The sequence below is a fragment of the Schistocerca americana genome, chromosome 4, assembly GCF_021461395.2.
Source record: "Schistocerca americana isolate TAMUIC-IGC-003095 chromosome 4, iqSchAmer2.1, whole genome shotgun sequence".
Lineage (NCBI taxonomy): Eukaryota > Metazoa > Arthropoda > Insecta > Orthoptera > Acrididae > Schistocerca > Schistocerca americana.
In genome coordinates, this window is record NC_060122.1 from 203549150 (window position 1) to 203575656 (window position 26507).

At 43.2% G+C, this 26507-nt stretch overlaps 1 protein-coding gene across 1 annotated transcript in view; it reads right to left on the minus strand.

The window, feature by feature from the left end:
- LOC124612844 (sodium-coupled monocarboxylate transporter 2-like) overlaps positions 1-26507 on the minus strand; it is a 104993-nt gene that overhangs the window by 75625 nt on the left and 2861 nt on the right. Inside the window, exons 2-3 of the mRNA XM_047141273.1 lie at positions 15915-16283; positions 11069-11228 (exon numbers count right to left, since the gene is read on the minus strand). Coding sequence (XP_046997229.1) covers positions 11069-11228; positions 15915-16126 — 372 coding nt within the window. The 5' untranslated portion in view covers positions 16127-16283. The remainder of the gene's footprint in view (positions 1-11068; positions 11229-15914; positions 16284-26507) is intronic.

Here is a 26507-nt window from a genome sequence, read left to right on the forward strand (position 1 = left end):
AGTACTTTGGGGCAGTTGTAGACGTTTCTAGGGCCTTTGACTCATACATAAACTCTTCGTGCACAGGATCCAGACGTCACATGGAGTCGTCCTGCGGCAATACTTTTCATGTGATGGCGGACCAAGGGATGTCGACCGAAAGACAGAAATAATACGTCGTAGGTTAAGCGCCGTTTGTTTACTAACTGTTTCGCCTTAATCATCTTTCTATATTAGTGTTACTTCGTCTAATGAACCGCATTCAGCTGGATCGTGTTAATCTTTCATTTCGCTCCTAGCATCGCTATGCCTACATTTTAGAATTTTTATGATTGTTTCTATACTGATAGGCCTACATTTTAGGTACATCACTTGAGCCCATGATGTATCCTAAATCTATGATGACTCACTTGATATAGTTTACTTTACCCTTACTTTTTATCATGGCTTTCACTGTATAATCCCCTCTTCGTTCATTTGGCCTATCTACCATCGCCTTGTTGCCTATTACAGCACTTATTTTTACAAGTCTGTGATGGTGAGGCTTATTTTTCTCCCATTCGTTTAGTTGTTTCGCCTCAGTCATTTTTCCATTTCATTATTGCTTTGTATAATGTACGGCACCCAGACTGACCATTTATTTTTCTTATATTGTTGTTTACATTACTACACTCATATTAGAGATTTGTGATGGTTGTGTATATTTTACTTATTTTTCGCCACTCGAGGCCATAATGTATCACACATCTGACTCTTCACTTAGTATGGTCTGTGTTGACAATAATTTTTATCTCTGTTGTTATTGTTTTTGTCCCTTTTTCTTTCATTTTACCCATGTACCGGTACCATTGCCTTGTGGCCTGAAAATGCCGCATATTGTCTCATCGTTGTTAGTTATTTAGTCTACCGGCATATCAAAGCCCGTTCATATTCTATTGTGTACTTAAATGAAGTACTGTAAGCGATCTGGGCTGTCAGTCCTGATTTTCTATACCTTCACTAATAACTTACTTGTACACGTCAGCGCTTACGCCGCAGTGCGCCTCCAGACCTCCAGCGTCGACCTCCACACAGTCTATTTTGGCGTTGATACCGTGCAGCTACCCGGCTCGGGAAGTGTGAATACAGCTCTCGGTTTCTGTTTCCTTCATACCACTGACCAGGACGTTATATTTTTATGTCAGATTAGATGTCAGGTCCTCGCCTTTTTTTCTACTTCCGTAATTTTTGGAGCTCTTGCACTGACTGGCCCGACTGCACGTTATGTCTTACCAACTACAATAAGTAACTCGCCTTGTTCCGATATACTGCTTATTTGGCTTTTTCAGGTATGTTGCATTCTCCTCTCCTTTGTATGTTACAGTCTCATACATCTCCAAGTCGGGCCTTAAAAGTCCCGAAACCGGTCGTGATTTGAATAAATGATTATACTGAAACGGAGCTTCCTAAATAAATTATCTTGGTGTGGGGTCCGCCGCTGACTCACAAGTTGGTGCCCTGCAGAGGATGCAAAATCTGGCGCCTGAACTAGCGCTGCACCTTACCAGGCTGTATTGTACCCGCCAACACCATGAGGATATGGGCAATGCGCTGTTGCAGGATCGATTTCGCCAGTCGGCCTATGTGTTTTATGAAAAGGCGGGACACTCCCACAGCCTGCTAGTTAGTGGTTTGGCCAACAACAACAACAACGGCCGAGAAAGCGTTGGCCGGACCTGTCGCGGGAGTAATAATCCTCGCATTGGCATGGGAAAATTACACCTCACGAAACCAGAGGCCAATTCACTAAGAAAGGGCACAACACCCAAACCCGTTAGAAAAAAAAAAAAAAAAAACAAGAACAGCGCTGAGGCTTTTACCCAGAAACAGGCCGAGTTACCTTTCTTCATCCATAAACGCGAGGAAGACGAGAGCGAGTTAGTTGAAATCAACGCACCACCCTGGACGTGCTCTACTTCGAAGCCGTCTACGAACTGCCAGCAACATGCTACGAGCTACACCCACCGAACTCGGCCTCCCAGGACTCTGGCGCCAGGACTTGGCATCTACCGGTCCCCAGACTTTTAGTGAGGGTCATTTTTGGACAGTCGTTTTGTTATTCAGGTAAAATTTACAGTCATAGTAATCCATTAGGAACCCTCCTTCGGTCAACGGGCAGCGCGAAGAAGTGGACAGAAATTCGAGGCGCAGTCTTACCCTTGGGGTGGGAAACTGCCACTGAAAGCAGGGAGAATCAGCAATGATTAATGGCTTGAGGAAGCAGAAGGCAATGGTAACCACTGCGGCAAAGACACAAAATCTATATGCCTATATGATATGCAGCCTGTAATGTTGGAAAAGGGTCATTACGCTTCTCTCCATTAGCAAAAAGAGTACGGAATAGCTCCCCAATCTGATCTGCGGGAGGGGACTCCTAATGGAGAGCTGACCATAACTAAAAGATAAAATATTCAATGAACGGATAATATTCTACGAGTTGAAGCCTGGCATGTCAAAAATTTGAGCGTAGTAGAAAAAGTAAATATCTGGAAAAAGGAATGAGAAAGCTCAATCTAGATATACTGCGAGTTAGTGAATTGAAATGGAAAGAGAATGAGGATTTCGGGTCAGACGAATATAGGGCAATTTCAATAATAGCATAAAATTATATGATGGGAAAAGGATTTTTTATGACTAGGAAAGCAGGGTAGAAAGTTACTGTGAACAGTTCATTGATATTCTCAACAGATTCGACAGCACATCAATGCTGACAACTATAGCTGAGGTTCACATGCCTACATCACAAGCTGAAGAAGAACATATACAGGACGTTTGCAAGGATAATGAACGAGGAGCTCGATCTCTAAATGGAAATGAAAATATGAAACTCATGCGGGTTGGAATGCTGTTATGGTGCAAGGAAGAGAAGAAACGATTGCAGAGGAAAATGAGATTGGTCATAGGAGGAGGAAGAGGATGAGATTAGTGTTTAACTTACCCGTCAACATCGTTGGCAGTAGGAATGATAGAAAAAGACAAGCAGAGTTCTGCAGTAATTTTCGGGTGGTAATGGCGAAGACGCTCTTCCAGAATAAGAAGAGCAGGTGGTACACTCGGGAAAGACCCAGAGACTCGAAAAGATTTCTGCGGCATTACGTCGTGGTCAGACAGAGATATCGAAATCAGATATTAGATTGTACGGCGTAAAGAGGAGCAGATTTAGATTCTGATCATACTTAAGTAATGGTGGAAAGAAGGCTGTAGTTTAACAGAACCGTCCGGAAGAATCAGTATGGGATGAAGTGGAACACTGAACTACCGAGCAAAAGTGAGACGCGCTTGAACCTGGCTAAGGATGTCATATTGCGATAAGGAATGCCAGAGTAGGCAGTTAAGGTTAAAGACGAGTGGATGTCTCTAAAACAGGCATCCACAGATGTTGGACAGACAAACACAGGCACAGTGAGAGATATCGTCGAGGCCAAGATTTTAGTTGCTAAATCTCTTTTGGAGATACAATGCTCAGCTATGGCTGACATACTGGGCTGCCAAAGGCGGGTGCGGCGATAATGCTCAACGGACCTTTCCCGTACTGTGCGCCTTGTCTGTAGGCTTTGCAACACTGGCAAAGTGTTCTGTAGATTGCAGCACTCCGCAGTCCCAGATCGCCATTTGCCGAACTGAGAAGAGCACAAGTCTTCGTCGGTCGGTGGAAGATAACTTTGACACAATGTTTCCCTAAGTTTCTACCTAATTTTGACGAAATATTACGTATGTATGGGAGGAGCACGCTGGACTTGAAGTGCAATCGCTCCTTCTCCTCTTAATCTTGTGGCTGGTCACGTTTCTTCTTACTTAAAATTATGATGATCTGATGTTGAGCACAGATTTTAGGTGTTCCAGCTCTTTGCTAGGCTGCGTCCATTAGACGCAACATGCGCTCAGTGGACCAATGTCCAAAGGACGCCCAGGTTTGTGATAAGTGGTGGCAACTAGACGTCTGAAAATTCTGGTCTGTATGTGTGGACATACTGTAAACGCAATGCCCCAATGATCAGAACGTCGGAAATATTTCGTCGGAATTAGGCAAAATCTTAAGGAAGCCTGATGTCGAAGTGCTACTCCCCCAGTTACAAAGACTTGTGCTCTTCTCAGTTCGGCAAAGGACGATCCGGTATTGCGGAGGGCTGCAATCTAAAGAATACCTTGCGAATGTATTGGCCAGAGAACACGCACAGTACATGAAAGATGCGTTGAACACGGTCGCCCCACTCAGCTTTCGCAGCTCAACAAGTGAGCCACAGTCGAGCACTGCATCTCCACAGGACATTTCTTAGATTATTTGGCTACACTCCCGAACTTCATGGAATACTCTGTAAGGTAGTAAAATTTCAGGAACTACATTAGTAACGGTTCTGTCACACTCCCTGGGTGTACTCCGGAAATTCTTTGTATCTGTCGATTTTGTTCCATTAAGAGCGATGTGTTGAATTCTGTCTGCAAAATCAGCCGGGTACTCGATACGCTCGTTATTTTTTTTTTCACTAAACGGCAGTGCGATATGGTGTCAAAATGCCTTCCTGAAGTCAAAGAACAATGCATCAACTTGAGCGGCTTTATCTGCATCGCTATGAATCTCATGGAGGGAAAGAGCGAGCTGAGCTTCGCAGGTTCTCTGTTGCTGAATCCATGTTGATTTTTATAGAGGTTATTATCCTTCCCAAAACTCATTATAATTCTTGAGTGTAAAACATGTTCCACAATTCTTCAACAGATGGACATATTATAACTATGAGTACCTGCCATACGACCATTCTGGGAAGACCTGCGCTTTCTCTTCAGCCGCTCGGTAACTTTCGTTGCCTCAATGAACTACGACAGACTGCTGCTAGAAGCGGAGCAAGTTCTTTCGCATAATCCTTTCACAGTCTTACAGTACCTCGTCTGGGCCCTGTTGGATTTTCGCTACTAAGCGCTTCAAGTTGCTTTTCTATTCTGCGATCTGTTATCCCAAAATTGGCGTTTCGCCGTTCGTACTATGACTGAAAGGAGGGGTCGTACTATGATCTTGTGCGATAAAACAATTTCGTAAACCCGAATTCAGTACTTTGGCCTTCTCTCTGTTTTTATCAATTGCAGTGCCGATATGGTCACTGAGTGACTCGATCGATGGTTTCGAACTGCTTACTAGTTTTATACAAGATAAGAAGTTATAGTCAGATAAGTTGACAAAATTTTACTTCCAGAGCCATTGAACCCTTCTGGCATTTTTCTTATGTCATCTTCGCTTCGTTCAGCTTTCGTTTGTCAGCTAGATTTTGAATTCCCTAGAATCTGTGACGAAGCCCCTCTTTGTTTATGTAACAGTTTTCTAACAGGGTTATTAAACTGTGGTGGATCTTTCCCATCCATTAAGTCGTTGCTCGGAATAACTGGTCTAGGGCTTATTGAACGACGCTTTCGAATTTCAAATATTCGTGCTCCGCATCTTAGTTTTCAACGCCGTATGTTTGATGCTGATTAGTTTGTAGCCTGTCACTCCTACCAAGCAAATATAATGTCCCATCTGTCTTAACAATGCTTGTAACCCATGTATTTACGGATGCCATCACAGCCTTATGATAGCAGCCTTTTTTTGACTGAAAGCTTCCTCTGTGTTGACTGATTCGATAAGTTCAGGTCTTCTGTTTCCTACTAGAAAATCTAAGACGTCACCTTCACGAATTGGTTCTCTAATTTTCTGCTCTGAGTAATTTTCGGACAAGACATCCAGAATAAAGTCTTATGAATCCCTGTCTCTGGTACAGGTCTAAACCTGACAGGTTGAAGTCACCCCCAGATGTAATCGTATGATCACGAAAGCATTAACGATATTCTGCAAGTTAAGTTTTGAGCGCCCTATCCCTGCAGCTCCTGACTCAGGCGGTCAATAAAAGCTTCTGATTACCCTTGTGACAGACGTACGATGCTTAACTTCACCGAGATTGACTGACATTCGGAATCCATTATACCTCCCTAGATATTAGCGACTTCTCGACAGCAATAAATACGCCGCTGGAAGTGGCGACAAACTTATCCTTTCGTAACCGTTCGCTTCTGGTTTTTCAACCAACCTGATGTTCCTAAAACAATATCGACATTATATCATCCACGCAATTCCGGAGACAGCGATGGCACATAAGTGCGAGAACTACTGCACAATCAGAATAACAGCTCATACATACTAGCTACAGAAAAAAATTGCATACAGAAGAATGGAAAAGAAAATTGAAAGTCATTTCGATGGCGGTAAATTCTGAAAGGTAAAATCAACAGAAAGGCAGTTCTGAAACAGCAGTTGATAATGGCTGGAGTACTGAAGAAAAATCAAGACACACTCACTGGATTTACAACATAAAATGGTGCACAATATACACTTACCAAAAACAGTTTTGCATCACCCCAGTTCCCAGATCTCCTGGAGATAGACATTGACTGTGGATACTGTAACACAGATACAGTTCCTTTGACTGTCCAGACGTCTCGGAGTGAAGCAAAGCGAAGTTGTTCGGCCATGTAGCAGATACAGAGAGACAGGAACTGTTGACGACATGCCACGCTCAGGCCTCCCAAGGGCTACTTCTGTAGTGGATGACCGCTACCTACGGATTATGGCTTGGAGGAACACTGACAGCAACGCCAGCATGTTGAATAATGCTTTTCGTGCAGCCACAGAACGTCGTGTTACGACTCAAACTGTGAACAATAGGCTGCAAATGCGCAACTTCACTCCCGATGTCCCTGACGAGGTCCATCTTTGCAACCACGACACCACGCAGTGCAGTACAGATGGGTCCAACAACATACCGAATGGACCGCTTAGGATTGGCATCACGTTCTGTTCACCGATGAGTGTCGTATATGCCTTCAACCAGACAATCGTCGTAGACGTGTTTGGAAGCAACCCGGCCAGGCTGAACGCCTTAGACACACTGCCCAGCGAGAGCAGCAAGGTGGAGGTTCCCGGCTGTTTTGGGGCGGCATTATGTAGGGCCGACGTACGCCGCTGGTGGTCTTGGAGGGCACCGCAACGGCTGTACGATACGCGAATGTCATCCTCTGACCAATAGTGCACCCATATCCGCAGAATATTGGCGAGGTATTCGTCTTCATGGACGACAAATCGCGCCCCACAATGCACATCTTGTTATGACTTCCTTTAGGATAACGAAATCGCCAGGATAACGACACAGCCAGAATGTTCTCCAGACATGAACAGTATCAAACATGCCTAGAATAGATTGAAAAGGGCTATTTATGGACGACGTGACCCACCGACCCCTCTGAGGGACCTACACCGAATTGCCGTTGAAGAGTGGGACGATCTGGACCAACAGTGCCTTGATGAACTTGTGGATATATGCCACGACGAATACAGGCAAGCATCAATGCAAGAGGACGTGCTACTGGTTATAGAGGTACCGGTGTGTACAGCAATCTGGACAACCACCTCTGAATGTCTAACTTATGGTGGTACCATATGCAATGTGTGGCTTTCGTGAGAAATTAAAAGGGCGGAAATGATGTTTATGTTGATCTCTGTTCCTATTTTCTGTACAGGTTCCGGAACTCTCGGTACCGAGGTGATGCAAAACTCTTTTTGATGTGTGTAAAATGGTGCAAGATGTTAAAATTTCAGAGAAAAACAGAAGATAAAGGCAAAGACGGATGATGTATAATACATATATAAGAACAAAGAGGACACAATAACACTGGGAGACCAAGAAAGAAGTAGTCGATTAAAAGGGATGTAAGGTGGGCATGCATCCTTTTGCCTCTACTATTGAACCTGTGCATCGAAGGTGCAATGAGGGAAATAAAAGGGAATGGGATTAAAATTCACGATCAAAGGATATGAGTGATAAGATTGGCTTATGAATTTGCTAGCCTCAGTGAAAGTGAAGAACAGTTACGGATCTGTTGAATGGAATGAATAGGCTAAGCGTACAGAATACGGTTTGAGAATAAACTGAAAATATGGACGAAGCGAAGAGGATATAAAAAGCATGCTATTACTGCCAAACAATGCATTCCTGACCCAAAGAAGTGCACTGGTATGAAACATAGGCCTTAATATGGGGTAGAAATATCTGAGAATGTACTTTGGAGCACAGTGTTGCATGATTCCAGTGATCATCTACAATGGGAAAACCTGAACAGAAAAGAATCAAAGCATTTGATATGTGGTCTTACAGAATAATTTTGAATGTCGAGTGGCATGATAAGAGGAATAGTGAGCGGATTCTTCGGGGAACAGGAGAAGTAAAGAACACATGGAAAACACTGACAAGCACCGGTTCAAATGGTTCTAAGCACTATGGGACTTAACATCTGAGGTCATCAGTCCCCTAGACTTAGAACTACTTAAACCTTACTAACCTAAGGGTGCTGTGTGCTGTCCTTAGGTTAGTTAGGTTTAAGTAGTTCTCAGTTCTAGGGGACTGATGACCATAGATGTTAAGTCACATAGTGCTCAGAGCCGTTTTTTTGAATAATTCAGTCGACAAACAATAGAGGACGTAGGGTGCAGTTGCTACTCTGAAAAAAATGGTTCAAATGGCACTGAGCACTATGGGACTTAACATCTGTGGTCATCAGTCCCCTAGAACTTAGAACTACTTAAACCTAACTAACCTAAGGACATCACACACATCCATGCCCGAGGCAGGATTCGAACCTGCGACCGTAGCGGTCACGCGGTTCCAGACTGAAGCGCCTAGAACCGCACGGCCACACCGGCCGGCTGCTATTCTGAGATGGAAGGTCGGCTACATGAGATGAATTCGTGGTGGGAGCCATCAAACCAGTTACAAGACCGGTTTTTGTAGTGAATTTATAACGAAGGCATTATGAACTGATGAGAAAGTTTGTTATACCAAATAAAGTGTTTCCTGTTTTATATCTGCCTGGGAGCTTCGTCTTGCATAGAGAGACCTTTTCAGGCCACTTCATGTGTTGTGGAAGTTGATGATACCGGCGTCGTAAATGTAGTCCCATATGTGACTAGGATGGATGACAGAATTATCAGCACCATGATGAGCTGTAAGGCGGACCACGACAAAACCGTCGCCGCTGTGGCAAATCCGTAGTTGATAAAGTCTCCACGTGTTGTAAGCGAAACTCACAAAGTCAGATGTGGAGAGCGTTCCAAACGATCGTCTGATTTTCTGGGTTACCCCTTGGAGGCGGGTCACCTGCCTGGTGCTGACACCGGCGAGGTGTTCATGTTCTACATTTGTTCTTACAACATCTGTGTACATGGCTAACCATCCCATTCTGTCAAGATTAGAGCACAATTCATTGCAGATTGAAAATTCATTCCGATTACTATGCGGCCTGGCCAGTTGTCTACAGTTGGTCCCACAAGGTATGCAGGAGAGCTGCTGCTAATTTATAATGTACGAGGGAATTACTGGCAGGAGTCAGATGGTGAGGGTGGATAGTCAGTAGAGCACTCGGCCGTGAAGGCGAAGGTTTGAATCCTGGTGTGGCACGCAATTTTAATCTACCAGGAAGATTTAACGATTCATGTTTGGAACCACTGTGTGTCTGATCTACTGCCAGGCCTTTTGAAATATTTTACTGGAGTGGAACCACTGCGCAGATAAGTGATGTGACGATTCCAAAGCGGTCTTACCCCGGTTCTGAACTGCCGACACTTCCCATGAAGAGCCCTACTAGGGACAGGAGGTATATAAAGAAAATAAAATACGTCTCGACGCCGACTCATTGTTATTACGAGGGACTCCAATAAGTAATTCAACACTTTTTTCAAAAATGGTTCAAATGGCTCTGAGCACTATGGGACTTAACATCTATGGTCATCAGTCCCCTAGAACTTAGAACTACTTAAACCTAACTAACCTGAGGACAGCACACAACACCCAGCCATCACGAGGCAGAGAAAATCCCTGACCCCGCCGGGAATCGAACCCGGGCGTGGGATGCGAGAACGCTACCGCACGACCACGAGATGCGGGCAACACTTTTTTGTTTTATTTTTTCAGAAAGCAGGTTCGTTTTATTCTGGACTCCAGTCTCCAATACAATATACTGTTCCCCATTCTTTCGGCTAAAATATCCTATTTTTCCAAATAATCTCTTTCCCATGCGACGGCCTTACCTTACTGACCGAACCAGTATGCCCGCGTGGTACCACTGGCCGACGTCGGAGCCAACATCTTGCTGCATCAGTAACCTCCCCATCATCCACGTACTGGTTCCCGCGGAGTGCATCCTTCATTCGGCCTAAAAGATGGAGGTTGGAAGGTGTGAGACCTGGGCTTCATGGTACATGAGGAACAACAGTCCAAAGAAGTTTTGCGAGCGCCTCTCAGGTGTCCAGGCTCGTGTGATGTCCAGCTGAGCAGCGGTGTGTTTGATTCTGATCCGCCGTTCACCTCGGATGAGAGTGTCCGCACATTCCATCACTGCAGGAGTAATAATTGTGTGCGGCCTGCCGGCACCCGGGAGATCGAACAGGTTCCCGCAGCCATGTTGTGATGACGACAGACGCCTCACCAACTACTCACCGTGTTTTTATTTACTTCCAAATGTCTGAAAACATTGTGCAAGTGCCTATGAAGATCTGCGACAAACTGGATTTTCATCGAGAGAAAATGACTGCTCTCTTCTTAGAATGCAACTCCATTACAGACGCTATTCTTAGGCCAAAATTTAGCGTCACCACTATGTTTTCAACTGAAACTGGCCACCAAAAAAGTGTTGCATTTCTTATTAAATGCCCTACGCATATCACGCAATGAATGAGGGAGCCTGTAACGTAAGCATACAGCTTGAACTATTGTAAAATTCTAGAGGAGATTTTACTGTATTAATCACCTGAAATTTGAAGCAGGCACGTTGGCACTACATTAGATACCATTTTTACAGTATAAGGGGGTATAAAATCTGTCATATGTCAAGAAAACCGAAACGCAAAGGAAAATTATTACTTTATTCATATGTTTGTACTCCACTCCCATCTATCACACAAACGTGCGCACACACACACACACACACACACACACACACACACACACACACACACGCACATAGGTTCATAGCATACCTCATATGTAGACGTGAGCTGCAAGCCGAAAAAGACAGGCAGGTACAACCAGTTGACAATAAGGCAGGTGAGTACGGTAGAAATAACCACCAGGCCGTATAGTGTCCCGTACAGGTAGATCTCAGAAGGTACTCCCATCAGAGTTATTCCAGATATGTGACTGGAACATTAGCATACAGAGATACGTGTGAGTCACTACATTTCACTATATGCTCGATTACAGCAAAGATTGTTTGACCGTAAGTTGAACAAGTAACTGAACGTCACTTGCAAGATTTTGTTTCGTGAGTAGCAGTAGATAGCTGGTTCTGGAAGCTACGTGCTTACTCTATTCACACACAACTGTTGCAGATCTTACAGTAGTTTAATAGATTAACTAATTCTTCCTACAAGGAAGAAGCATTGTGCTAACATCTAAAAGCATATGAAAATGATTTTAAAATACACATCTACGAGTACGTCTGTTCTACGGTAGATAAAGTACTGTGAGGTGAAGGGACAAACATTTATTTTCTACGATGTATGTTATCATATGAGCACATATGTCAATGAAGCGAAGTGAAACAGCTCATGGCAGACATCTGCAGCAAGTTTTTGAAATTAATCTACTGTAGAGTAGATATGCTGAAACTGAGGTGTGATGTCCATATGTTACTTGCACCAAAATGTATACTGTTCTACACTGCGGTGTTTTAACAACAAATTCAGTAGTTAAAGTTCAGGCAAAGGAAAGAATGTATAACAACACAGAAACTTCTATTTTTAGAGCTATGGCTCTGTGAGTACTGCACGTGTTAACACGTATTTTATCTAGGTGATGTTTAGCATCTAGCCACATAATATCTCATTTACGATTCAACCAATGTAGGAAATACTGCAACAGTACACGAGTTCTGCACACACAATACACGAGTTCTTTAGAAACGACTTATTCTACCGCTACCAGACTCAGGTCTGAGCCCAACATAAGACTCTAGTGTTTATTACTTGGCAAGTATTACATTTTTGTCTTAATATATAACGAAGTTTTTGTGATTGCATAGTTTAAAATATGTTTTAAGAGCGTTGCCCAGAAAGTAATGCATTGCATTTCCTTTTCTCAGCCGAAAACAATACTACGAATGCGAAACGTTACTTGCGTGCCACTTGAAGTCTCATGAGTGAAATTTCCGTCACTTCCGACAGAGACCGTAGCTGCAAGACAATTTCAAAATGACGTCTGTAGGTGATGTACGTTACAAGCAGCGTGCAGTCATTGCATTTCTCACTGTAGAGAAAGAAATTATGAGGAATATTCACAAACGCTTGTGCAAAGTGTATGGAGTATCTGCTGTCGACAGAAGTACAGTTAGCCGCTGGGTTTCGATGATGAGGTCATCAGATGGCGGTTCGGCGAAGTTCCACGATTTTCAGCGGTTGGGGAGACCACCCTCTGCTGTCACACCTGTCATGTTGCAGCGAGCTGATGTCATTCGCGAGGACAGACGCATTACAACTCGGCAGTAGTTGCTACATCTGTCAATCAGCAAAGGAAATGTTGATGCAATTATCCACATTCTTGGATATTCAAAAGCGTGCGTACCGACAGGGTATACACGCCCTTGTTTCGCGCTGGAGGAAGGCCACAGAACGGTATGGAGGTTACCTGGAAAAATAGGGTGTGTAGATAAAACACCTTTCTTTCGTGCTTGTAATTCTCATTATGTTCAATAAGGAATCGTTGAAGAAACAATGCGATGCACTACTTTATGGCCAACCCTCGTACATTATATGTAAACTCTATACAATGTACATGCTTCATGAAAATCTCTTCCTTGCATATTAAAAAAGAGCAGTTTGAATATCTTTTCCGATCCATGCTGATCCATGAACTGAACTAAGTACAAGATGATGGATAGATTTGTATACATCGGCTGCTGATTTGACGTCCCACAAAACATGATAGGTGCGCAGATATGGACACTTCTGAAGCCACTGCAGAGATACTTCTTCATAATGTTGATCATTTTAAAGCTATACTTTAAATTATTTAGGTTTAATAGCTGGTGGTACTGACGAATGAAGAATATTCTGTCAGATGTTATTTCCATCATTTCAAATTAAAAGCACTGTATGAAATTTTTGGAGGTTGATGATTCTATTAAGTGACTGAATCAGGCTAATGGAGTTACGATACTGGACTCCAATAGGAAATTAGCTTCCCATGATTTATTGTAACTATAAGACTACTGTTAGATGTTTTATGGATCTGGAGTGTTAAAATATATTTTGTAGTTCGATGCCTCACGGTCTTCAACAAGGACCATTGTTTAACAGTTGCTGTATTTACAGAAGTTAATTGTGCTGGCTTACGACACACAGGCAAGCAAATAACAGCTATGTAACAAAATAAGTTAGTTCATATCAAGAGACATTAGCCCTGTAATATCCTTGTAAGAAACTGTAGAAAGAGAAATTACCAATACCAACGTTTGAAATTTTTTACCAGTTCCTACTGTGTTTTAGCTGTAGAATTTGTAGAATCTGTGAGACTGGGTGCATGCCAACAGACTTTGGGAGAAATATCATCCACACAAACCCCAATTAGATGCGCAAATAAGAACTGAAACTGATGTACAATCTGTGTAACGGCTCACCCATAAAAGTTTCTAACAAGTATAGAAGAATGGAAAAGACAGCCGAGAACCTGTTACATGACGATCAGTTTATCTTTTTAAGGGTGAAAACACCAGTTCTCCAGCGAAACTTGCGGTACTAGCACTCCTGGAAAAAAGGTATTGCGGAAATATGGCCTAGACACATTCTGCGGAACGATTTCAGAATGAATTTCTCACTGTGCAGCGAAGTGTGCGCTGATGTGAAACTTCCTGGCAGATTAAAACTGTGTGCCCTACCGAGACTCGAGCTCAGGAACTTTACCTTTCGTGGACAAGCATTCTACTAACCCAGCTACCCAAGCTCTTCTATGATATTTGGAAGATAGGAGTTGACGTATTGGCGGAAGTGAAGCTGTGAGGATGCGTCGTATTTAGTGCTTGGGTATTTCAGTTGGTACAGAACTTACCAAATGTTCAAATGTGTGTGAAATCTTATGGGACTTAACTGCTAAGGCCATCAGTCCCTAAGCTTACACACTACTTAACCTAAATTATCCTAAGGACAAACACACACCTACCCATGCCCGAGGGAGGACTCGAACCTCCGCCGGGACCAGCCGCACAGTCCGTGACTGCTGCGCCTCAGACCGCTCGGCTAATCCCGCGCGGCGAGAACTTACCGGCAGAAGGCAAAGGTCCCGATTTCGAATCTAGATCCGGCACACAGTTTTAATCTGCCAGTAAATTACAACTTTCATGGTATTAGAGGGAGGCGCAGGGGGTAAAAACGGTAGGGAAAGACAGAGATTGGAACACATGCAGGAAATAACTTCCGTGGCAGCAGAGGGCAAAAGCTGAAGAGGAATACCTCTGCGTGGACAATGTGTAATATATAATTGAAGAAGCTGTCTGCAAGTGCTTCACCGAGATGCAAAGATTATTACGGGAGAGATATTCTTGGTGGTGATCCGCATCAAACCTGCGCAATGTCGCCTGATAAACAAAGTAAGAGCCTACGGAATATCAGACCAGCTGTGTGGCTGGATTGAAGAGTTTTTAGCAAACAGAACACAGCATGTTGTTATCAATGGAGAGACGCCTGCAGACGTTAAGGTAACCTCTGGCATGCCACAGGGGAGTGTTATGGGACCATTGTTTTTCACAATATATATAAATGATCGAGTAGATAGTGTCGGAAGCCCCATGCGGATTTTCGCGGATGATGCTGTAGTATACAGAGAAGTTGCAGCATTAGAAAATTGCAGCGAAATGCAGGAAGATCTGCAACGGATAGGCACTTGGTGCAGGGAGTGGCAACTGACCCTCAACATAGACAAATGTAATGTATTGCGAATACATAGAAAGAAAGATCCTTTATTGTATGATTGTATGATAGCGGAACAAACACTGGTAGCAGTTACTTCTGTAAAATATCTGGGAGTATGCGTACGGAACGATTTGAAGTGGAATGATCATATAAAATTAATTGTTGGTAAGGCGGGTGCCAGGTTGAGATTCATTGCGAGAGTCCTTAGAAAATGTAGTCCATCAACAAAGGAGGTGGCTTACAAAACACTCGTTCGACCTATACTTGAGTATTGCTCATCGGTGTGGGATCCGTACCAGGTCGGGTTGACAGAGGAGATAGAGAAGATCCAAAGAAGAGCGGCCCGTTTCGTCACAGGGTTGTCTGGTAAGTGTGATAGCGTTACGGAGATGTTTAGCAAACTCAAGTGGCAAACTCTGCAAGAGAGGCGCTCTGCATCGCGGTGTAGCTTGCTGTCCAGGTTTCGAGAGGGTGCGTTTCTGGATGAGGTATCGAATAATTTGCTTCCCCCTACTTATACTTCCCGGGGAGATCATGAATGTAAAATTAGAGAGATTCGAGAGCGCACGGAGGCTTTCCGGCAGTCGTTCTTCCCGCGAATCACACGCGAGTGGAACAAGAAAGTGAGGTAATGACAGTGGCACGTAAAGAGCCCTCCGCCACACACCGTTGGGTGGCTTGCGGAGTATAAATGTAGATGTATATGTAGATGAGACTGATGATAATAAAATAAAAAATAAAGAAAGAGTGTATCGTGGTCGAATGAACATACTGAGAAGGATGTTCAAGAATTCCATTCGGCTATATGTCAATGGCTCTAGGAAATTTTAGTAGTTTGTTGAGTCAGTTAACGTTTCGCTAACGTCCGTACTGCTTCGCTGGCTCATTTCCCAGTCGTAATGCGACGTTACAGCCCACGTACCTAGCCACCAGCGACACGGCCACCGGCAGGACGCTCATGCTCTTGCCGCCGTGCAGGTAATCCACTTTGGCGGTGTTCTTGGCCCGGCCGCACACGCCGAAGTAGACGCCAACGACCAGGGAGACTGCCAGCATGAGTCCGAACACCATGTGGTCCAGCCAGCCGAAGCGCAGTCCGGGCAGCATGAGTCCCGCAGCGGCGTCCTCAGCCATGGCAGCGACTCTTTAAGACAGGACTGTGCGTGCTCAGGCGGCGAGCAGCGGCGGCCGACTGAACTGTCTCCTCACGTGGCGGAGGGGCAGGGCAGGTCGTGAAGCCGACCGCGCGCTGCCAACAGCGCTCCGCGCTGACCTCGTGCAACTGCGACCTCTGCGAACATCCAGCGGCAAATCACACTCCGACGTCTCCCTGTGTAGTGTCGAGTCTGTCATCGCCTATAGCAAGACGAAACAGCTACCTGAAAAGTAAAATGTAAATGTCGTGTGACTAGGGCCTCCCGTCGGGTAGACCGTTCGCCGGGAGCAAGTCTTTCCATCTGACGCCACTTCGGCGACTTGCGCGTCGATGACGATGAAATGATGATAATTAGGCCAATACAACACCCAGTCCGTGAGCGGAGAAAATCTCCGACCCTGCTGGGAATCGATCCCGGGCCCTTAGGATTGACATTTTGTCGCGCTGACCACTCAGCTACCGGGGGCCTACACCAGAAATTCAATATGGCGTACGATGGGCGTTCTATAATTAATGCATCATATCTTGTAGATTAAAACTGAAGAAACTGCAAAAAGGTGGGAATTTAAGGAGATGGGACCTGGATAAACTGAAAGAACCAGAGGTTGTACAGAGTTTCAGGCAGAGCATAAGGGAACAATTAGCAGGAATGGGGGAAAGAAATACAGTAGAAGAAGGATGAGTAGCTTTGCGAGATGAAGTAGTGAAGGCATCAGAGGGCCTAGTAGGTAAAAATACGAGGGCTAGTAGAAATCCTTGGCTAACAGAAGAAATACTGAATTTCATCGATGAAAGGAGAAAATATAAAAATGCAGTAAATGAAGCAGGCAAAAAGAAATACAAACGTCTCAAAAACGAGATCGACAGACAGTGCAAAATGGCTAAGCAGGGATGGCTAGAGGACAAATGTAAGGATGTAGAGGGTTATCTCACTAGGGGTAAGATAGATACTGCCTACAGGAAAATTAAAGAGAACTATGGAGATAAGAGCACCACTTGTATGAATATCAAGAGCTCAGACAGAAACCCAGTTCTAAGCAAAGAAGGAAAGCAGGAAGGTGGAGGGAGTATATAGAGGGTCTATACAAGGGAAATGTACTTAAGGACAATATTATGGAAATGGAAGAAGATGTAGATGAAGATGAAACGGGAGATACGATACTGCGTGAAGAGTTTGACAGAGCACTGAAAGCCCTGAGTCGAAACAAGGCCCCGGGATTAAACAACATTCCATTAGAACTATTGACGGCCTTGGGAGAGCCAGTCCTGACAAAACTCTACCATCTGGCGAGCAAGATGTATGAGACAGGAGAAATACCCCCAGACTTCAAGAAGAATATAATAATTCCAATCCCAAAGAAAGCAGGTGTTGACAGATGTGAAAATTACCAAACTATCAGTTTAATAAGTCACAGCTTTAAAAAACTAACGCGAATTCTTTACAGACGAATGTAAAAACTGGTAGAAGCCGACCTCGGCGAAGATCAGTTTGGATTCCGTAGAAATATTGGAACACGTGACGAATACTGACCCTACGACTTATCTTAGAAGCTAGATTAAGGAAAGGCAAACCTACGTTTCTACCATTTGTAGACTTAGAGAAAGCTTTTGACAGTGTCGACTGGAATACTCTCTTTCAAATTCTGGAGGTGGCAGGGGTAAAATACAGGGAGCGAAAGGCTATTTACAATTTGTACAGAAAGCAGATGGCAGTTACAAGAGTCGAGGGGCATAAAAAGGAAGCAGTGGTGGGGAAGGGAGTGAGACAGGGTTGTAGCCTGTCCCCGATGTTGTTCATTCTGTATATTCAGCAAGCAGTAAAGGAAACAAAAGAAAAATTCGGAGTAGGTATTAAAACGTTGAGGTTCGCCGATGACATTGTAATTCTGTCAGAGACAGCAAAGGACTTGGAAGAGCAGTTGAACGGAATGGACAGTGTCTTGAAAGGAGGATATAAGACGAACATCAACAAAAGCAAAACGAGGATAATGGAATGTAGTCGAATTAAGGCGGGTGATGCTGAAGGAATTATATTAGGAAATGAGACACTTAAAGTAGTAAAGGAGTTTTGCTATTTGGGGAGCAAAATAACTGATGATGGTCGAAGTAGAGAGGATATAAAATGTAGACTGGCAATGGCAAGGAAAGCCTTTCTGAAGATGAGAAATTTGTTCACATCGAGTATAGATTTAAGTGTCAGGAACATGTTTCTGAAAGTATTTGTATGGAGTGTAGCCATGTATGGAAGTGAAACATGAAATAGTTTAGACAAGAAGAGAACAGAAGCTTTCGAAATGTGTTGCTACGGAAGAATGCTGAAGATTAGATGGGTAGATCACATAACTAATAAGGAGGTATTGAATATAATTGGGGAGCAGAGGAGTTTGTGGCACAACTTGACAAGAAGACGGGACCGTTTGGTATGACATGTTCTGAGGCATCAAGGGATCACCAAATTAGCATTGGAGGGCACCGTGGGGGGTAAAAATTGTAGAGGGAGACCAAGAGATGAATACACTAAGCAGATTCAGAAAGCTGTAGGTTGCAGTAAGTACTGGGAGATGAAGAAGCTTGCACAGGATAGAGTAGCGTGGAGAGCTGCATCAAACCAGTCTCAGGACTGAAGACAACAACTGCAACAGGGCCTCCCGTCGGGTAGACCGTTCGCGGGAGCAAGTCATTCGATCTGACGCCAGTTCGCCAACTTGCGCGTCGATGGGGATGAAATGATAATAACAACACCCAGTCCCTGAGCGGAGAAAATCTCCGAGCCTGCTGAGAATGGATCCCGGGGCCTTAGGAATGACATTTTGTCGCGCTGACCACTCAGCTACCGGGGGCCTACACCTGAAGTTCAATATGGCGTACGATGTGCGTTCTATAAATAATGCATCATATCTTATCCCTCTCAGTCTTAGTTGAAAGAATGCGAAATTTGTTTTGGAACATCGTGGAATATGCCCGCTTCATTCGCTGTAGTTTCATAAAGTTCCGCTTGGTGCCTGTAACGGACCTGCGTTCCAATAGGAAAGAAAAAAGGTGGTGTTTAACGTACCTTCGACATCGAGGTCACTAGAGACGAAACACAAACTTGAATTGTGTCGAGGATAGGGAAGGAAATTGGCCCTGGCCTTTCAAAGGAACAGTCTCGGCATTTGCCTGGAGTAATTTAGATAAATCAAAGGAAACCAAAATGTGCGTGGCCGGACGCGGGTTTGAACAATCGTCCACCCGAATGCTAGTCCAGTGTGCCAACCAATGCGCCACCACGCTCTGTTCAGGTGCGCTCCGGGCGGAGAGCTGCCACTGAGTTTCTGTTAGGGGAAAACCAGGCCATCGAAGATATTCATATGCACTCACAGAATGTCGACGGAGACATGGAAACATGGCACCAAAGTTACAAAGGAAAATGGAGAAACTTGTAACATCTCGGTTCAGTTTACAGTGATAAAAGCTATAGAAAGAATAATTTAAAATTAAGAATAGAATTTTGAGAGGGGAAAATAGCGTAGAATCAGAGTTCGGTAATTGCAGATCGAAATTATAGTGTATCAGCAAGTAGTTTAACGTCTAAGTACAGCAAAGCCACGGAAGTTCCGTCATGGAGAAGGCAGTGACTTTAAACTCTTGCGATGAAAAACTTATAAAAAGGCCTGATCGTCATTATTGCCGCCTTTTTTCCTTGATAGTTTCGTTAAAGGGCGGGGAACCCGTGTCAGTCAGCGAGACAATAATTAGATTGGACTTTATCGTGTTAAGATTCACGATAAACTGTTAGAATATTACGGAGATTAAAAGTGATGTAGTGTACGATCTCTGACTGTTGGTAGCAACGATGTATTAAGGGGATTTTAGGACTTTTGTGCTAGATTGGAACTTTACAGACATAAAAACGACAGAAACTCAAATTATCTGCTGATACGAGTGAATTCAGAGGTACCGGTATTCAGATATTAACGTGTGGACTTTTGAAAGTGTCGTGTGCCGTCAATTGCGAATCTGGACGTATTGCGCGTGCATATCGGCATTTGCGGACTATTTAGATTCCTCCAGGCTAGGAACCTTTTAAACAGACCATCATCCATCACCATCTTAATTCTTGAATATAGAGTGAAAGTGAAATACAAGAGTGTTGTACTTATTTCATTTACCTAGTACTAATCAGTGAAGGTTTTACGGAGCCAAAGCTATTCAGCAGTAAGTCAGCACCATCTAGCGGAAAGCGTAGGCATTAACTAACACGCTAACTGAAGCGAACGTTTACGTGTTTTACGGACTGCTTAATATGAACTTTTGTGACACTTTGACGTCCCCACTTCCTCAGAAAGGTCCAGCAGGCTGTCTTAATCACAAAAGGGGAGAGTTTTAGCCGGGCAAATTACTAAATAAAAGCGATATTTACAAGACTCGCAGTAACAGCAAAACACAAGGCCCGCATCTCATCGGAGAATCGTCGCTGTCACGTCGGGAATTAAAGCCGGAAAACCTATCGACGATACGTATCTACGAGCAGACGCCGACGTGGAGTACCTAAAAAGGGAACCACAAGAGAGTTGAGGGTGCTCCAAACTGGATAGGTTGAGTAGGGTGAAGGGTGGTGGAGAATGGGTACTGAGAGTTGGCAAGAAGGCAGCTAGGAAGAGGAGGTATTCAGACAGTTATACTTGGTGTACATGCAATATATTTGACCAACTGTCAGAGTTGAGCGGAGAGGAGCCTATTGTAGCTGTAGATGTAGGAAACATGCAGCAATCCTCAGCAGTTAGGAGGCCTAGGTCAGTTGCAAAGTCTAACAGAAAAAACAAGGTTCTGCTGCTAGATAGTTCGCATGGTAGACATGTGCGTCAGCAGTTACAGTAAGTGATGGAGAGTGAGTACCAGGTCACAAGCATTGTGAAGCCAAGTGCAGGATTGGCTCAGGTGTCTGACATCATAGGGGAGTTATGTAGGAATTTTACGAGGGAGGATCAGGTAGTGATAGTGGGTGGAGCAGCGAACAGTCTTGATAGGGATAGGGAATATCATGTAGGTGGTGACCTGGTAAAGATATCTGCTCAAAGTGGTGGGACTAATGTGCATTTAGTGCAACTGTTTCAACGTCATGATCGGCCTCATCTTAATGCGGCTGTTAGGCGCGTTAACATGTGCCTGGATAGGGCGCTGATAGCAGAGGGCATGGGTCGTATTTCAGTGGTGCCAGTTGGGTCCATCAGTACATCAGGTTTCACTAGGCATGGCCTGCACCTCAGTAGGTATGTGTAGGGGAGGCTGTCAACTTACAGTGTAGTGGGTGGAGGTGGCACCACTCATGGAAAAATTTCACAGCATCCTCACAAAATCGGTTACGAACAAAAAGTGGCAGCTGGCAATGAACAACAAAAAGTATGAGATCCCCTTGTGAGTTGGAGAGAATATTGTATACAGAGAAAAGTATACCCCGAAACTGTAGTCTAATGTAATTTCTTAGACTAATTTTAAGGATCACAGGAAGAAATGCTCACTAGAGACTGCGTTATTGAGTTGTCACCTACATTTTCCAGTCTTTGTAATAGTTGGGCTTGAGATTTTGGTTTGCGCAGCATTTGTAAATACTTCACGTTCCACTCATTTAAACACTCTATAATACATTCAAGTTATGTGTAATATAGTGTTAATTCTTCAGGTAGAGAATTTTATGTTGAGTAAAATGCTGTATATTTTTAGAACTTTTTATGTAACACTTGGACAACTGAACCATACTTCGTCGGTCGTCTACAATTTTAGACCTTTAAAGAGTAGAACGTCTTTTACCGTGGAATATATGATATTTGCAAAGTAACTGAATTTCTTGAACGGCTGAAAAATTTTACCTGTATTGGAAATGAAAATTTATATTATCTGATGTAGGTTCCGCCTTTTATGCAAAAACACTGTCGTTTTATCGTTATCCAAATGTGTTCAGGCACCTCTGTGCCATAATAGTGGGTTTTGTTAATTGTAAACGTGATTTTACATTATATGGCTTTGCAGGTCCTTCTGTATGATGTCCTGCACTACCAGCTTGTCGTGTTTTGCTCCGAATGATCCTTTTTCTTTCGCGTTCTGAGGGCATTTCGCTCGCGCACACACACACACACACACACACACACACACACACACATATATATATATATATATATATATATATATATATATATATATATATATATATATATATATTAATGTACTTCGTGTAATTTCGTTTTTACAAATGCCTTTTCACTTCGCAAAACGGGGTAAACACTTTGTTCGGGTAGCAAGAAACAACAGTGTTTTTGCATAAAAGTGGAACCTATATCCAAAATTTAATTGAGAACATGGACAGAAAGACAGGAGCTCCAGACCCAAAACATGAATATAGGAAATTAATATGTTTCTAATAGCTTTTGTTTCAAAATGTATTAAACTTCTTAATGGTTTTTGATAATATTGTTGCTTAATTTGATTGCACTTACTGATTGTCACAGAGCAATAATGCAACAGATGGACAAAAGTACAGTATTGAGAAGATTCTTTCGATTTGCAGTCCTCTTAAATTTCAGTCGAATATTTGTTCATAGGTACATCATCACGTCTTACCTATGAACAGCTTTTCACATTCGGAAAAAACCTGAATTTTTCAGGAGTATATTCTAATTTCAGAAGAGACTGCAGCATTTAAGAAGTGAATGCCGTCTTTTAAAAAAGGAATATGGAAGTGTATTAAATAGCCATTACAGCGCGAAAGCCTGAAAATTCTAACAATGTACGATAAACTTCCCTACTAAAAAATAAAATAAATCCTTTAAATTTCGGTTACAGGATACATAACATTAATAATACTCTAGGTTCAACTAAGTATCTAGCGATTTCAATCAGATGAACCATTTGCATAGAAAATAATACGGGGAAGGCGAACCAAAGAATGCGTTTTATTGGTGCAACACTTATAAGAGGCAACAAAGCTGCTAAAGACACAGCTTACACTACGCTTTTCGTTCCCCTTCTGGATCGTAGCTAAGCAGTATGGGGTCCATACAATATAGGATTGCACATCGAAATACTTCAAGAAAGGGTACTTCGCTTTGTATTACTGCGAAACAAAGCGAGATGAGGGAGACATTTACTGTTCTGGTGAGATCTTTTCACGAAATTTAAATCACTAGCTTTCTCCTCCGAATTCGAAAATATTTTGTTACCTCTCGCCCACATGGTGAAAAATAACATATGTAATAAAACAAGACAAATCAGAGCTAGCACATAAAGATTTAGGTGTTCACTTTTTCCACGTACTCTTGGTACGAGGGAGATATACTCTTAAGGTGGTTCCTTGAACGCCCTGCCAGAATAATTATAGTAAATTGCAGCGTTGTCAGGTAGATACTGTCATGAGTGCCCTCACCGTTACTGGGTAGTCACTACTATTGATGCACTCTGGTGTAAAGATGAAGCAGCATCAGGGCCGACGAGAAATACGGGCTCCTCAACGTACTTGTGACGTCACACTAGTCGTCTGCCACACTTAACGAACGCTGGGCTCCATACAGGACTCACATGAAATTAGTATGTAATTGGAAAGCTACCCACTGAAGGTCTTCACTTTGTCGTATGCTGTCGAGATCTTGCATGCATTTCAATGTGCGAATAAGGATTATTAAAATAGTCCAAAACATTACTCGTTATGCACCGCAGGTGGCTGCCGGTACTCGTAAGATTTGCAGCGTCACGTGCTGTGATGTACGTCCTGAGCCCTGTCTTTCTCGTGGGCCTCGAGCATTATTTAATAATGTCACATAGGATGAGTTCGACTAGACGACAAGCAAGTCAGAGCCACAGCCACTGCGAGACATGGCAGCCCTTTGTATTCCTGTATACCCTCAAATCACCGGCCAGTAAAATAATGTATTCTGCCACATACTATGTAAAATTTCATAATTAGTCATCGATCCATCTTGGTGATACAATTTTCATGGAGAGCGATGTACTTACTGCATCCAACATTCCCAACAACCTTCTTCTCTATTTCCCCTCTGTCTTTAAAATTCTTATCTTTTACTGTTATGTCCAGTTATTAAGTATTTTGCAAACGTTAGCTTTTTTTATTATCTTTCCTTAGATAGCATTCACAATCTCCTTTTCTTAAGAAATTTATTGCAGCCGTCGACTGTTAAAATTATTTTTTTATTCAGGGATATGACAGCAACGATCATTCACAGCAAAATAGTCTAGGAACTATGAGCTTTAAAATGGATGCCTTAAGAGCTACAAGCACTTCTGCGTATTCGATACCGTGAAACACATCTCTTCTTCTTCATAAGTGCTCATAGCATAGCATAGGTATGCATTTTGGAGCACATATTTACTAGGGTTTATTCCTTTTTTTCGTGTCATTTCTTCCCAAAATGTGGAAAACAAAGAGCTTGCAATAGAAGAGATTTCTTCCACAATATCGAAGACGATAGGGAGTGTTCATAGATTTTAAGGTACGCACTTTAGAGTCCGTGTTTACTAGATCATTCTGTTTCGAATCAACGTTGCTGTCATATTTCCGAATACTGAGTCTTCCGTCTGGGAGACCCTGTATAGGCAGTGTTCGGAACTTCCGCCTTTCGCTCTTTTTCAAGTGGAGAAACACATCGCAGTTTTGAATATGTCCGACAGTTTTAAGCGACGTATTTCAAAATTAACATGTAATTACTGCCTCACTTTTAAAATAAATATAATAAAGTAAACATGCGTTTAAATTTTGGTAGGAAATGCTCCAGACCTTCAATCCTGTGAGCTGTCTGTTACACCGGGGGAGGCAGCGAAGTTTTTCACCTGAAACAACTTCCGACTCGTTAAGGAAACTTGTAATCTCTTCTCAGCGAGAAGAACAGTAACGAGGGCCCATGAAACAAAGACCGAAGCGTTTCGATAACTTCTTTAATTACCGAAATACAGGCATCATTCTTTTTAGAGTACAACTGCAGTTTATTTCTTGTGTCCGAATAGCAGATCTGTATGAGATAAATTCACTCAAGAACCTCTTTTGCAGAGCTCAAATTATGGAGTAAAAATGCATTGGGGATGGAGATGTATCTGCTGTTGTTGCCGCCGTCTGAATGGTGTGCTGTGCGAAGTGTAGGCTGCTCTCTGCGGAACTAACAGCGCAAAAGCGAGCTACAGGTGACGTTATGTAATTTTTCACGAATAATAAACATGCTACAGCGCCGCTATAGTTTGTTAGTCAACCACGATATTATTGCACCTGGGTGTGAGGGCACTTCGGTCGGCTTATCGCCAGTTTTTACGATGATGTTTCACGAGGACACGCTGACCCACGTATACTATAAGCACAACTGTCTCAAAATCATGCACAATGCCATGCGATTCCCATAGTCACCATTGTACGTTGAAAATAATTATGACAGTCTAAATCGCTAGGCACTACTATTAAAAGGTGACCAGTTTCGATTATCACTTGATCATCTTCAGACCTACAACCATACTGAATGACAGTGGCTGTGCTTGGAACAGGAACCACTGAATAATGATAGTCATAACCACTTGGCTATCGTCGTTCAGCGGTTCCTACTCCATGCATAGCCTTTGTCCATCAATGTGGCTGTAGGTATGAAGATGATCATGTGAAGATCGGTCACCTTTTAATAAATGTGTCTTCCGATCTACACTGCCATAATTATTTTCAAAGATTATGTTTTGATCGCTGATATCTTCACTAACATTTTCAAGAACCACTGTACGGTCGCGCGGGGTAGACGCGCGTTCTGAAACGTCTTGTCACGGTCCGTGCGTCTCGCGGCTCCCCCCGTCTGAGGTTCGAGTCCTCCCTCGGGCATTGGCGTGTATGCCGTCCATAGCGTAAGTTAGTTTAGATTAGATTAAGTAGTCTGTAGGCTTAGGGACCGATGACCTCAGAAGTTTGTTCCCATAAGACCTTACCACAAATTTCCAAATTATTCCATTGTACGTGTTTAATCTAAAGTGACCGCGTGTTTCCGATAACGACCACGGGAAGCCAAGTGGGGTAGTAGTTCTAAGATGCAAGCATTCAGGGTTGTGTATGGTACTACTGAAAAAGGGGTCGCAGCCGTCAAATAATGAACTGTCATTCGGTAAAGCGGTAGTTCAAATCCCCGTCAGGCCTTCCATTTTAACGTTTCCTATGGTTTCCGTTAAACCAAATGCTGGGATACTTTCTTTGCCAGACATCTACGTTCTCTTCAGTCTGGAGGTATCATTATCCTTGACAGTTAAAATTTTTTGTGTATGTCGCAAATATCCTGAAAAGCCAATAAAGTTTTATAAATCACGTGCAGCAATAACTTATCGTGAACGAAATTACACTAAGTGAGATCG